General features: G+C 43.9%; 1 protein-coding gene across 1 annotated transcript; it reads right to left on the reverse strand.

The window, feature by feature from the left end:
* Positions 1–363: 363 nt before the first annotated feature.
* On the reverse strand, positions 364–3,882 carry LOC126253537 (pupal cuticle protein G1A-like). The gene is made up of 2 exons (XM_049954925.1): positions 3,861–3,882; positions 364–716 (listed from the first exon to the last, which is right to left on the reverse strand). The coding sequence occupies exons 1-2, from the start codon at positions 3,870–3,872 to the stop codon at positions 471–473; spliced, it is 258 nt and encodes an 85-aa protein (XP_049810882.1). The 5' UTR covers positions 3,873–3,882; the 3' UTR covers positions 364–470.
* Positions 3,883–15,133: the final 11,251 nt, after the last annotated feature.

Here is a 15,133-nt window from a genome sequence, read left to right on the forward strand (position 1 = left end):
TGATGTTGAGCTGAAACTTTTACTTCTGCTAGAGACAGATGGTGATCCGAATCTATAATCGACATTTCGTTTTAAACATTGACAATTTTCTTTGGTACTGCCTAATGGTTACCAGGATATGGATTTGAAAGTATCCTTCGTGTTGGCTGGGTGATGCCGAAGTATTTTTCTCTGGGAGAGTGGCTGGAAGAGTTTTTAGCTTAAAAACATGACAAAATTCAATGAACTTTCTTCCATTTCTGTTTTATCTCATATTTGCTTGCTACGTCAATGTTAAAAAGAAAATTGCGTGATGTACAAACTGGATGAGGTAAGATATCTGACAGAGAAGTTGAAAGTGAGTCTTATTTTTCAGCTGTTTATTTGCAGTTGGCACCTATCTACATTTGTACATTGATGTGGGTGCAGCAGGCGGCCTGGCGCTGGGAGGCCGTGGTGCACGTGGTGTGGTGTGGCGCACCCTCACAGCCTCACAGTACGAAGGCGGCGGCGGGCGCGTGGATGGCGGCCGGCAGGGCGTAGGCGGCTGCGACGAGCGGCGCGTGGAAGTTCTGCGCCACCACCTGAGAGCTGTGCGCCGTCACCACGGCGGGGGCGGCGTAGGCCACTGGGGCGGCCGCGTAAGCCAGCGGCGCCGCCGCCAGCAGGCCGGGCGACGCCTTGGGGGCGGGGGCCGCCTGCACGGCGCACAGCGCCACTGCCACCAGCACGATGCTCTGAGAACAAGCGAGGTCGCGGCTGTCAACACACCTTCTGTGGCACTGCGCCAGCTAGGGGAGGAAACACACTGGACAAACAATTAGCCGCCCCCCAAGAGACACCAACCTAATATCGTTTAAGGTACCTAGCCTTCCTAATGCCGAGGAACAGGACCCAAATGTTCTTAATGTGTGCCGTATCCTGCTGAAAACACTGATTATTGGACCTTCTAGAGCTACCACTTTACTGGGGTTGTTAATTTTTACGTTGTAACTGCTGTTCTTAAAAGATCCAAACACTTTCTGTGGGATTCTGATCTGGTGATTTAGCAGACCACTCGACATACGACAGGGAGTCCCAGCGTTTGTCAGTGTCGTCTGATTGCAGCTTTGTGAGCGGTCACCATAGAGTAACCAGCTGTCAAAAGCATTAATGATCACCTTTTGTAGCGCGGACTGCCGAGAGACTTGCAGGAAGAGATCAATGAGGTTCTGGAAGGTACCGGCAGGGAGCCATGCCGGCTGTAATATAACGGCCAGCTGCGCCCGGAGTGGACGTGGTCCCCAAGTTGGATGCATTGTAGCGTTCATCCTTAGTGCCTGCGAGAAAGACGAGTTCATCCAGCGCATGCCCTCCAGACCCAGACCCTTTCAAAGGTTGTGTTTACTTCCAGGCGTTTCACTCCGTGCATGACCAACGACCATCTTTCCAAACGAGCATAAAACATGATTAATCTGAAAAGGTCGTCTGTCGCCACTCAGCATGTGTCCAGTTGCGGTACTGGTGTGCAAATTACAGCTTTCACCGCCGACGAACAGCAGTCAGCATGGGTACATGAACCAGCTGCCTGCTGCGTAGGCCTACACGCAGCCAAGTTCGCCGAACGGTCGTTGAGGAGACACTGTTGGTAGCCCCTTGGTTCATCTGGACAGTCAGTTGCTCAACAGTTGCACGTCTATTCATCCACACATATCTGCACAGCAGTTGCACAGCTGCTCACACCTGTCATGTAGGGCCCGTGGTAAACCCCCCACCCTCCCTCCCTCACTCCCTCTGCAAATGCTGCTCTGCAAATGCTGGCAGCTGTCGTCTGTGAGACGTTGGCGTCGAATACATTAACGTGACTGGACCAGGTATCTGGGGTGACATGAGTATTTATAGGGTATAAGTCACGAAAATTTGTTGAAATAAAAATGGTAGATCACGTTCACGGTAATATGAATGGTGAGGCCCACGTCATGGGCCCCAAAACATACAGAATAAACTACGGCCTTATCTGGACAGTCCACACTTCGGTTCACTCGACACCTTGCACGGTTTGAAAGGGGGAAAAACTTGGGACCCATCGGACCAAATTACACGTATTCATTCAGCTAGTATCCAGTTTCTCTTCACGTTGCCCTTTGAAACTCTTTGGCCTTTTCATATGTTCTTGACTCTAAATGTCTGTTGCTCTTCGCTACGTTTGCTCAGAAACTGATTCAGACGGACATGAATTCTTTGTTAGTCGATACGAATGTCTCTGTTTTGAAGCCGGTTGTTCACAGAAAAAGTTTGACACCTGGCTCTGGGTCCTATCAATTACTAATCTATTACAACCACAGAACGTACGCTGTACGACATTTCTGCGATTGCTATTCCATTCCTAGTAGACTCTAGAGCTATACCGAGTTGATTCGGTCCTGACAGACATGCCAATGCTCATCCTCTTCCCTCATCCCTTCCACCACCCCATAAAAGTATTTTTCTCCAACGTTTTCTACGCGGATTTAGAGAAATTTATAATTTTGATAGTAGGGTTATTAAAAATTGCATTGTTGAGGTACGAGTATATTACTTAAATGAAATTCATTGACAAAAATATTATACACAACAAAGTAAATATATGAATGTAGTATATAAATCACAAATCGTGCAAGCTTGTAGTAAAACGAAATTCATATTATTTATAGTAGCTACTGCACATTGGTTTTGGTATGATGTATAATAAAAAGACGATGTTATTTTCTACTCAAAAAATTTTAATTGCAATTAAAAAAGGGCTATAGTTAAGAGTTGAGAAAAATTCTCATAACAGGAATTTTCTTATTATTACAATTTAATTTCCATATCCCTGCTTTGTATGAATCTAAGCCAAAGAATTTAGAAATTAAAGACAGTTTTAGGAGCTGTGTTGTACTCTGACGACAAGACAACGAATTTGAAAGTCTACTTTCACCCATACTCGACCTTAAATGGGTCTTTTGTCATCTTTAATTCGCATAAACTGCCTTCACAAGATTCTACAGTGACTGGTTTTGTCATAACTATCCTCAAAACTCTTTCGATGTTTGCATCAACATAATTTGACCTATACTTAAAAAAGAACCCTCAAAATGTCCAAATATGCAGTCGTGTCAGTAATGTTCATCAGTTCTTTCACCTAGAATTTCAAAGTTGTTTCTTTAACTAGCCGCACAGTATCAATATGTCTGTTTTATCCGACACCAAAATCACCTGCACATTTTCCAAGAGGTTTCATTTAAGAAGTTAAAGCCATAGGAAATGCTTTGCTACATATGAGATCTGTTTTCCATTTCACTTACTGTTCTATCAAACACTCTTGCTCCAGTCATTAGCTGGCAGAAAACGCCAAAAACTGGGAGCCTTCTTTCAAGTAGTATATTTGTTTTAGCACTCGCTCGCCGACCTTTGGAGCAGCAAAAACTCGATTTTTTAAGCTGAGTGACTCTTTCTAGGCAGCAGTTGTGTGAACGAGACAGACTTGCTGCCGCACGAGTCATGTTAGCAATAGACGACTGGTCTGTAGTAGTTTTTCTTGGCGACGCTACTTGAACGAAATGGTACTTTACAAGTGAGACTGTGAAAAATGCGTGCGTTACAGTCACAAGCGGAGAGAGACGTTTTCCCTCTGCTTTCTTGGCTGCTATATTCTGGTCAGTTTTACGCCCCTTCTCTGCCTGCGTCCTCGGCTGGAGCCTACCCTGTCACCCCTCCTGTACGGCCCTGAAGAGTGCAACTACTTTTTGTTACGCACATTACTTTATTTCACAGTGATACTGAAAGTGCGAGGGCGAGAAACAGCTGTGTGAAACATGCGGCCTATCCTCGCGGCCCGCTCGCGTTACCAGACGAGCGGCGGCAGCTCGGCGTGCACTTACCAGCTTGTACATGTCTGCGGTGCTCGTCGGAGGCGGAGTGCCCCGGGCTACGGCCGGCGGGTTCTTATAGCGGGCGCGCTGGCGGAAGCGCAGCGCCCAACACGCGCGCGCCGCGAGCCATCGCCGGACAACAGGTAGTCCAGCGCAGCGCGGCGTTACGCAAGGCCCGGCGTGTGACGGGCGTAACAATGGGCAGAGCACAGCGTCCAGCGCCGGACGACCGCCTGTCGCCCGTTGCGTAACGCCGACAGCGGCCCGCTGGTCAGCCAGCGACACCTGGCAGGGCGCCCACTGTCACACGGGGGTCGCAGGGGAGCATCGCGTATCAGCCGCGATACCTGGAAGCGGAGCGGAAACTCGGGAAAACTAGCCATCTTCCTCCACGAATTTTTTTTTCAGAAATACACATCTTCCCCTTCTATGGAAAATACACATCTTCCCCTTCTACTAGCGGTCTGCAAAGTCTTTCAACGACTGTACACACGTTAGCCACGACGGCATAATACCACCTGAACAGTTTGGTTTTCGGCACGGACGTAGCTCCAGCAACAACTTTTGCGGTTTGTTAGAGGGTGCGATGGACGCCGCGAAACGTCTAGAGTGCTCAAGAGCGGTATTCCTTTACGTTTCCAAGGCATTCGACAACGTGTGGCGCCGCGGCCTCCTTTACAGCCTGTTTCAACTGAGAGTCCCGACAACGCACATGTGGTTCATCGCGTCGCACTTGCTGACAGGACTTTATATGTCCGTGCCGAAGGCGGTATATCGACTGCTAGGTTAATACGAGCGGGGCTGGCGCAGTAATCCGTCCTAGTTTCTAGTCTTCAGTCTCCTGACTGGTTTGATTCTGCCCGTCATGAATTCCTCTACTGTGCCAGCCTCTTCATCCCCGAGTAGCAATTACAACCAACGTCCTCAATTATTTGCTCGATGTATTGCAATCTCTGCCTTCCTTTAATTTTCACCTTCTACAGCTCCCTCCAGTACCATTACAGTTATTCCCTGATGTCTTAACAGATGTCCTATCACCTTGCCCCTTCTTCTTGTCACAGTTTTCCATATATTCATTTTCTCTCCGATTTTGCGTGGAACCTCCTCATTCCTTACTTTATCAGGCCACATAATTTTCAACATTCGTCTGTGACACCACATCTCAAATGCTTCGACTCTCTTTTGTTCAGGTTTTCTCACAGTCCATGTTTCATTACCATACAGCGCTGTGCTCCAAACGTACATTCTCAGAAATTTCTTCGTGAAATTAAGGCCTAAGCTTGATATTACTTCTCTTGGTCAGGAATGCCCTTTCTGCCAGCGCTAGTCTGCTTTTGATGTCCTTCTTGCTTCCTGTAGCTCTTCTTCACTGTCACTGAGGATAGTCATCAGCGAATCTTATCGTTAATGTCCTTCCACCTTGAATTTTAATTCCACCCTTGAATCCTTTTATTTCCGTCATTGTTTCTTTGATATAAGGCTTGAACAGTAGGGGCGAAACTTATACCCGTTTAATAAGAGTTCCCCGTTCATGATGTTTCACGCTTATAATTCCCTCTTGGCTCTTGTACACGTTGTACACTACCCTTCTCTGCCTGTAGATCATGCCTATTTTCCACAAAATTTCGAAAATCTTGCACCATTTGACATTGTCGAAGGCTTTTTGCAAGTCGACAAATCCTACGGACTTGTCTTGATTTTTCTTTAGTCTTGCTTCCATTATCAACCATAACGTCAGAATAGCCCCTCTGGTGCCTCTACCTTTCCTAAATCGAAACTGATCGTCATCTAACACATCCTCAAGTTTCTTTTCCATTCTGCTGCACTCCTTGTACACCTCCGACATTCCAGAACCAGAAACAGTGTCGTTGGCACTATTTGCGAACGATAGCGCGCTGTATGCGAGGTGCCCCAAGGTAGATGTCCTCCGCCGCCGCTATCAAACGGCGTCTGACTCTCTGGGAATCTGGGCCACAAAGTGGTGGTTAAAGTTTAATGCCGCCATCGGACAGGGGTGATTATTACACTGTGCAAATTGCCTTTAGATGTTCAGGCTGAACGGCTCATGGTAGGCCCCATCCCTTGATCTCGCGTTACGAAGTATCTAGGCGTAACACTGGACAGGCACCTCACTTGGGGGCCGCACGTCTAAGAGCTAAGGGGCAGAGCGCTGGGCCGCATGCCAGTTCTCCATCCCCTTCCATCTCATTCTGGCGGCGGAGTCGACGGTACCCTCACGTTGTGGCTTTACGCTATATGTAGCACTGATCCGACCATTGCTAAAATAAATAGTTGACAGTAGTTGGGGGGGTGGGGGGGTGGGACTCAGTCCGCTCCAAGGATTTCAGAGCAGGATCCTACGCCTTGCAATGCACGTCTCGCATGAGGTCCCTACTCGGGACCTAGATGAAATCACAGGAATCCCTGTGTTAAGGGGCCGATTTAAGTAGATTGCGCCACAGTTTTATGCAGTGTCTCAGCAGTCTGAAAATGTCTGATTTCCACCTTGGACAAACAGAGGCATAGCAGAGGGACATAAGATGGTTCAAATGGCTCTGAGCACTATGGGACTCAACTGCTGAGGTCATTAGTCCCCTAGAACTTAGAACTAGTTAAACCTAACTAATCTAAGGACATCACAAACATCCATGCCCGAAGCAGGATTCGAACCTGCGACCGTAGCGGTCTTGCGGTTCCAGACTGCAGCGCCTTTAACCGCACGGCCACTTTGGCCGGCTGGACATAAGATGATCCGACCTGCTTCGTCAGTGATTACATTCAGCAAAATAGTAGTCACTGTCGACGCAGACATAGGTTTCACACCACACACACACACACACACACACACACACTCACACACGCACACAACTCCAGTGATGTAGGAGACATATACCACACGCTAGGACACAAACGTATACAGAAATACTGAGGAAATGCAGGAAAAATGTAAAAACATTAAAACTGCGCAAACTCAGGGTATTCTGGCTTTCCCAATGAGGAACTGAGTCAGTGAGTGAGGGCAGCAACCGTGATATATTTTCTGCAAGAAAAGCAGTCTAGGTTACAATGATAACTGGAGCAATACTGACGCGCCTTCCCTTTCTGAGGCATCTTCAGAATTTCTACACCGGAAAAATACACAAGAACAGATTAGGGTTATTGTCCTCTCTAGCACGAGAAGACGCTACAAACTCTTTTAATATTCTACATAAACACCAAAGTAAAAGGTTGACTTACGTTTAGGAACTGCGGATAATGCATTAGTGACAGGTAGCAAAAACTTTTCGTGTGCACCTAAAATGCAAACATAAACGGGTTTTTTAAAGTTTTAAAAATCCTTGCTCAGGATTAGGGACGAAAATTCAGTCGTAGTGGAACGATGAAGAAACTACAAATCTTACCTTCGGTGAACGCATACACCTATGCTACAATAAGACCACGCTTCTAATCTAGACACGTCAAAGAGGAATGTCACTTTTATTGGCCGCGAATACATGATTTCATATGCGCACTCTAAAAGAAGCTGCCGACACAGCGAACGAAAGTTCAGCCAGGCGGCATTTATGTGTTTGACAGTACAGTAGATAAGAATAAAGTAAAAACTATAGTGGTAGTCTAAGTCAGTGCTAAGGAAAAATATATTTAAAGTAATAGACAGAAGTAAAATAGAGTTAAAAACAATTATGGAAAATATAAAATAACCAACACATCGTGCCATCTTTTGGTATTAGCAGTAAAGACAAGATGTACATAAAAAGTACACAGACGTTGCAACTCCTGTACCAAAGAGATATAAATTATATGTAAAAAGAGTTCCATAAGCCAAATATAAAGTATAGGATATATAGAAATAAAATACGAGGGCTATTCCGAAACTAAGGTCCGATCGGTCACGAAATGGAAACGACTACGAAAATCCGATAAAGCTTTGCACAGATGTGTTGGGTAGTGTCTCTAGTATAACCCCAGTTAGCATCACGTCGCTCTTCTCATTTCTGAGCTCGCAGTGAGTGCGTAAAGATGTCTAGAAAATAGTGTCTGCCGCCAAGTACGGGGGCCTGGTGAGAAATTTCCCCTGAAGCTATGCAGCTAACATTACATAACTGTCGTGCTGTTTCGTCTTCAAGACAATTCTCAGCCGCATTCTGCAGGGGCAATGAAGATGCTCCTGCATCGTTTTCACATGGAAATGTGAGATTACCCACAATACAGCCCGTAATTGTCTCCCTCTGAGTTTCAGCTCAGGTCACATGAACCGCTGGTTATGAAGACAACATTTCGGCACAAGACAACGAGCCGTAGGCCAGCGTAGAGAATTGGCGGAGAGCACTGGCGGCTGCCTTCTATAGCGAGGGTATGGGAAAGTTGGTACAACGCTACGATACACGTCTAAGTCGGGTCGGCGACTATGGAGATAAATAGCTGCAAGGTGTATCTAACTGTTGCAAATAAAACATTTTTGATTTTTACTGTGGTTTCCATATCGCGACCTATCGGACCTTACTTTCGGAATAGCCCTCGTAACATCTTGGTGAGGAGAGCTATATCAGTGCTCAGCTAAGTTCTTTGAGAAACTGACCATTGAATCATAAAAGGTTTGATTCTTGGCAATGAGGTGATCATTAGGACTAATTATTTAGCTGCATGACAGCGCAATTTCTCCAACAAAGTACATTCTTTGCTCAAGGGTGGACGATGTCGCTGTCATTGTACCTACACTGTTCTCTCCTACCGAAAATATTTCCATAAAAGTACAAGGCAACTTGTGTCAGGAGAATTCGGTCATCTTCTTTTACTATTCAGCTAGTTGAACTAACAGACGTCGCCCTGCTCATTTTCAGTAAATTTCTTTGTGATCATTTTGTCAATTTGTGAAAAGCTATTGGAATTATGTAAACAAAGTAAAAATCTGAGAAAAAACGTAACGACTGTGCCCACGGATGTTCAGTTTGAGGAGTACATTTAGAAATGCGCCAATAGTAATTTTTACATGTGAAGTAAACACTATCCTTATTACAATGCTGAAATGATAGAATATGTGATGTTCCTCGCATGTGATAGATATGGAACCATGCGGTTATGTTCTAATCTTTGAGACTCAATTGAATTATCCAATTGCAACTGATTGCTCTTGGCTGCAATAAATTGTCACGTTGTAACGGAATGCAGCTCGATGAGTATTTAGAGCCACATTTTTTTTTATCTTCTTGCGCGATTACTCAAATTCATTGTCACACGAGTGGTCTATACTGGCCGATGATGTCTCTTTCGATGCATATCATCTTCGTTTGCATTTTCTCTTTCTTCTCGCGTGCGTGTGGAACGTGTTTGTGATAACCGATTCCGTTCAGTTTCCTTACACTCTTCGCGTTACTCTGCAGTTCGATTAATCGAAAATTCGTTTGATTCGTAGCATTCCCAGATCCGATTAAAATGTATAAATTCAATTCAATTGTGTCGATTGCGACAAAATTTGCTATGCGATTAATCTCACATCAACGGAAAACGAACATTTAATTCACTTTGTTTTTACTGTATAACCTTTTGTTCTTCAAAACTCACAGTATTTCGTAGGTAAATCTGTAAATTTGTTTGAGATGAAGCTTAAGTCACTTCATGAAAGGACTGCTATGAATTCACAACAGAATTACATTTCAGCTGAAAATAAACAACTGAATAAAGTTTTCACCATTATACCACCGATTGCCTAAATTTGGACAGATTGACGAAGAACATAAAAGCAAAAAAAGTGTAATTTTAATTTAATTTAGGCTAGCATGCTTTTTTCAGATTTTCCTTCAGATCTTCCAGATTTTTTTTTCAGCTGAAAACATTCAATTAAGTTATTCCCATCCAGGGAGCATAAAGAACAAACCAAAAATAGAACCTACCAAACTTGGGCCTTTTACAATAATCCCCGCAATATTTACTATCTCACTATAGTAATCCAGCCCTGAATCAATAAATTTGTCTGACTCCTCAGACTTTGCCGAGGGCAAATGTGAGTACTAAGATTTTTGAGTAAAAAGCACCACTAAGAATTTCACAGAATAAATGAAATGTCATTTGCGAAGAAACGACTTCAGTACGCCATCCAAAATGACGCGAATCAAAAGAATGCCTGTAATTAATCCAACTTCCACTCTAGACGTAGTAGATCAATACAGTTCAATGCAATAGCACATTACCAGTCGAACTACAAATCACTTAAAATCAACGGCACTTTATTTCCTCGTAATATATACAGACAGTGCGCACTTGCAACCTTTATACTTTGAAGTGAGTCGTTTCTTTCGAGAAAAGCTGCAACAACCCTCTTGGCACGATACAATTCATTACAAAGTTACATACCGATTGGAACAGAACTTTCTCTCAAACAATTTCATACTTTCAATCTCACCAGCGAGGTTATAGACTTCATGGTGGCTGCCTCATTCTCTCCCGGCTGTCGGCTGCACTCTGCTATCGATCAGCTATTAAGTTCACTGGCCGTTTTACTGGCAACTGCGGCCCAGAACTGATATTATGCTTTCTGCAACACTTATAAATTTCTGATTTTTATTTTTTCAAATTTTCAGTCTTCTGAAGCGTTTGATGCCGTCCGCCATGAATTCGTCTCCTATGCAAACCTGTTCATCTCAGAGTAGCACTTGCAAATTACGTCCTCAATTATTTGCTGGGTATATTCCAACCTCTGCCATCCAGTCCCGTTCTTTTCAGCTCCGGCCGGCCGCTGTGGCCGAGCGGTTCTAGGCGCTTCAGTACGGAACCGCGCTGCTTCTACGGTCGCAGGTTCGAATCCTGCCTCGGGCATGGATGTGTGTGATGTCCTTAGGTTAGTTGGGTATAAGTAGTTCTAAGTCTAGGGGACTGATGACCTCAGATGTTAAGTCCCATAGCGCGTAGAGCCATTTGAACCATTTTTTTCAGCTCCCTCTAGAACGGTAGAGATAATTCCCTAATGTCTTAACGTCCTATTATATTTCTTCCTAGCCGATTCTGTGGAGAACCTCCTTATTTATTACCTTGCCAGTCAACCTAATTTTCAAAATTCGTCTCCGAGGTCACATCTCAAACGCTTCAATTTTCTTCTGTTCTGGTTTTCCCACGTTTCACTATCTTGCAATGCTGTGCTCCAAACATACATTCTCAGAAAATTCTTCCGCATATTAAGACCTATGTTTGATGCTAGCAGACTTCTCTTCGCTAGGAATATGCTCATTGTCACTGCTAGTCTGCTTTTTATGTCCTCTTTGCTCTGTCCATCACGGGTTGGAAAAATTGGAAATTTGTGGCACGTTCCTATGAGACCAAACTGCTGAAGTCATCGGTCCCTAGGCTTACACACTACTTAATCTAACTTAAAGTAACACCCACACCCATGCCCGACGGAGGAACCGCGCGAACCGTGGCAAGGCGCCCTAGACAGCTCGGATTATTTTGCTGCCTGGATAGCAGAACTCCTTAACATCGGCTACTTCCTGATCTCCAATTCTGATGTTAGGTTTCTCATTATTCTTATTTCTACTACTTTTCATTACTTCGGTTTACTCTTAATCCACATTTTGCACTAATTAGACTGTATCCGTAATTCTTCTTCACTGAGGATAGTAATGCCATCAGTGAATCTTATCACTAACATTATTTCATCTTTAATTTTAATCACATCCTTGAAACTCTCTTTTATTTCCATCATTGCTTCTTCGTTGCATAGATTAAATAGCAGGGGCGGCAAACTACGTCCATGTCATAAACACTTTTTAATCCGAGCACTTCGTTCTTGGTTTCCAGTCCTGTTGTTCTTTTTTGCTTCTCGTACATATTGTCTATTACCCGTCTTTCTCTATACTTTACCACTATTTTTCTCAGAATTTCGAACATCTTGCACCATTTTGCATTGTCGAACGCTTCTTCTATGTCGCCAAAGCCTATGAACGAGTCTTGATTTTATTTCAGTCCTGCTTCCATTATGAACCGCAGTGTCACAACTGCCTTTCTGGTGCCTTTACCTGTCCTGCAGCAAAACTGGCCGTAGTCTAAAGGATCCTCAATTTTATTTTTCATTCTTCTGTGTACTATTCTTGTCAGAAACTTAGTTGCATGAACTTTAAAAAGAATTGTGCGATAATTCTCCCGCGGGTCGGCTCTTGCAGTCTTTGGAATTGTGTGGATGATGTTTTTTTTTTTTCGAAAGTCTGTTGGTATATAGTTAATCTCATACATTGTACACACCAACAAAAATAGTCGTTTTGTTGCCACATTCAACATTGTTTTTGCAAATTCTGATGGAATACTATGTATCGAATCTGCCTTATTTGATCATAAGTCGTTCAAATGTCTTTCAAATTCCGACTAATTCTAGATCCCTATCTCTTCCCTGTCGGATCCCGTCTCTTTTTCTAACACTGTCAGAAAAGTCCTCCACCTTATAAAGACCTTCAATGTATTCTTCCCACACATCTGTGCTCTTCTCTGCATTTAACAGAGGAATCCCCTTTGCACACTTAATTTTACCGCCCTTGTTTTTAATTTCACCATAGGTTTTTTTGACTTTTCTGTGTGTTGAGTCAGCCCTTCCGACAATGTAGCGCAGTGGTTAACACACTTGACTCGTATTCGGGAGGACGACGGTTCAGACCCGCGTCCGGCTGTTCTGATTTAGGTTTCTAAATCGCTTCAGGCAAATGCGGTGATGGTTCTGTTGAATGGGCACGGCCGATTTCCTTCCCCATCTTACTCTATCCCAGCTTTTGGACCGTTTCTAATGAACACAGTCATGTCTTTGTCGGTTTATTCACATTTTACATGCACCTATTTTGCCTTAAGTAATCTGCACTTCCTATTTATTTGTTTCCTGAGTGACTTGTATTTGTGTATTCCTGAATTTAGTTGAACGTTTTTGGGCTGCCCTCTTTCATCGATTCTTCTGTTACCCATGGTTTCTTCGCAGTCACCTATGTTTTTCTTTCTAACTTCTGTGATCGCCGTTTTTAGAGATGTTCATTCCTCTTCAATTGAACTGCCGCGTCTATAGCCTCAGAGAATTTCAAGTGTACTTTTTCATTCCTTAGGACTTCCGTATCCCATTCCTTAGCACATTGGTTCTCTTAAGCTTCAGCCTACAGTTCATAAGCACTGAATTGTGATCTGAGTCTATATCTGCTCCCACGTACGCCTTACAATCCAGCATCTGATTTCGCATTCTCTGCATGACCATTACGAAATGTAACTGGAATCTTTCCGTATCTCCCGCCCTTTTTTAAGTATGCGTCCACCCCTTGTGATCCTTGAACATAGTGTTCTTTAATACTAGCTGAAATTTATTTTAAAAATTAGTTTTCCACCTCTCTCATTCCTAACATCAAGCTCATATTCTTCCATAACCTTTTCTTCTGCTCCTTCCCGTACAACAGCATTCCAGTCCCCCGTGACTATTACATTTTCATTTCCCATTACGCACTGAATAGCCCTTTCAATATCTTCATATACTTTGTCTATTTCTTCACCGTCTACTTGTCGGCATGTATCTTGTATGTCTGAACTGTGTTTCTTTTGCTGTCGATTCTGACAAGACCAACACCATCACTGAACTGTTCACAGTACCATACTCTTTGCCCTACCGTCATATTCACAAGGAATCCCACTCCCATTATACCATCTTCTACTGATGTTGGTATCAGCAGAAATCCTTGTCTTCCTTCCATTCCACTTCGCTGATCCCCACTATATCTAGATTGAGCCTTAGCATTTCCCCTTTCAGATTTTCTAGCTTCCCTACATCGCCCGATTTTGACATTCCACGCCCCAAATTGTATAACGTTAACCTCTCGTCGGTTATTCAGTTTTATTCTCGTGGTCACATCCCCCTTAGCAGTTGTCTCTTGGAGATCCAAAATGGGGGCTAGTCCAGAATCTTCTGTCAATGCAGAGATCATCATGACAATTTTTCGAGTGCAGGCCACATGTCCTACAGATACATATTACGTGTCTATAATGCAGTGGTTTCCATTGCCTTCTGTATCCCCATGCCGTTTATCACTGCTGATTCGTGAGCATTTAGAGACAGTTTCCCACTGGAAGGGCAAAAGAGTGCCCTGAGCCTCTATCCATTCCTCTGTCCTCTTTGGCAACAGTGACGGTTGAAATGCAGCAAGCATTTTGACGCCACTTTCAGCTAAATTTAGAATATATTTGTCATTCTTAGTCTGACGTCAGATGTAGAATTTTATTGATATGATAAGCAATGGTGACTGACTGTAGGGTGCTCTGTGCAGTTTGGATGTCTCCCTTTATTAACGCAGTGACAGTTTTTAATTGATTATGAATGTTTCTGGAGTGCATGCAAGTGTGCAATGCACTAGACTTGAGACAGAGCTACAGGAATCGCTTTGGCCATCAGGTCGGTGACTGGTGGATGGGACCGCGTCCATGATGGCGTAAGGTTGTCAGAAGTGTAGTCGCACTGGAACCCACAGTGGGCGGAAGGCATTGTTCTCCCACATGGCTGCTCCCCTCCAGCAGGAGGGCATTGTGGCACAATCTGAAGGAGATACATTTTCTTTTTTAAAAAAAATTCCTTTGAAGGTAAGCATCTGCTGCTTGTAGGAAAGTGAGGGGCACATGAAACAAAACTAGCCTCGTAGCGACTCTGTCTGAATTTCTCGAACGCAGTTGGGAATCAATAGACAGTGGTGTTAAAACATGTCATTGGTATAAAGATGTGTGATGTCAACTCGCAGCGCTCATATGAATACTTTTTGCTAGCACTAGAGAGATTCAATCTGTCACTAGAGGTTTAAAAAGTGAGAGAGGACAAGTTACACTCTCGCCTATTTTCTGCATATGGAAAATTATTAGAGAATTTATTACAACCTGACGCACCTTGAGCGAGACTCTAGAAAGTTAATGGCCAGAGCAGACGTTGATGGAGCCTGGTAGGGCGCTAAAAGCATGAAGCATTTTTATGGTTCTTAGCATGTAGAAAACTTCCATTTTATTGATTTAGCATTAAGCTCAAAAAATAGTTCTTAATGAGGTAGGCTGCCCACAGTTAGTTTTGAATGGGTAAGGGAAATTATACATCACGGTGTCTTGCTGGGTGGCCTCTTACGCCGGAAGTCTTTCGCCGCCATTGCTGATGCTTTTATTCAAAATTTAAGCAGCGGCGGGGTTCGAATCGGGGGTGCAGAACGTATTGATTACTCCTTAAAGACACAATCACCCCTTTTTTTTATGTCCTATCCCAGTGACACATGGGTAACAAGCTATGATATTCACCGTCG

The sequence above is a fragment of the Schistocerca nitens genome, chromosome 4 (genome assembly GCF_023898315.1).
Source record: "Schistocerca nitens isolate TAMUIC-IGC-003100 chromosome 4, iqSchNite1.1, whole genome shotgun sequence".
Classification (NCBI taxonomy): domain Eukaryota; kingdom Metazoa; phylum Arthropoda; class Insecta; order Orthoptera; family Acrididae; genus Schistocerca; species Schistocerca nitens.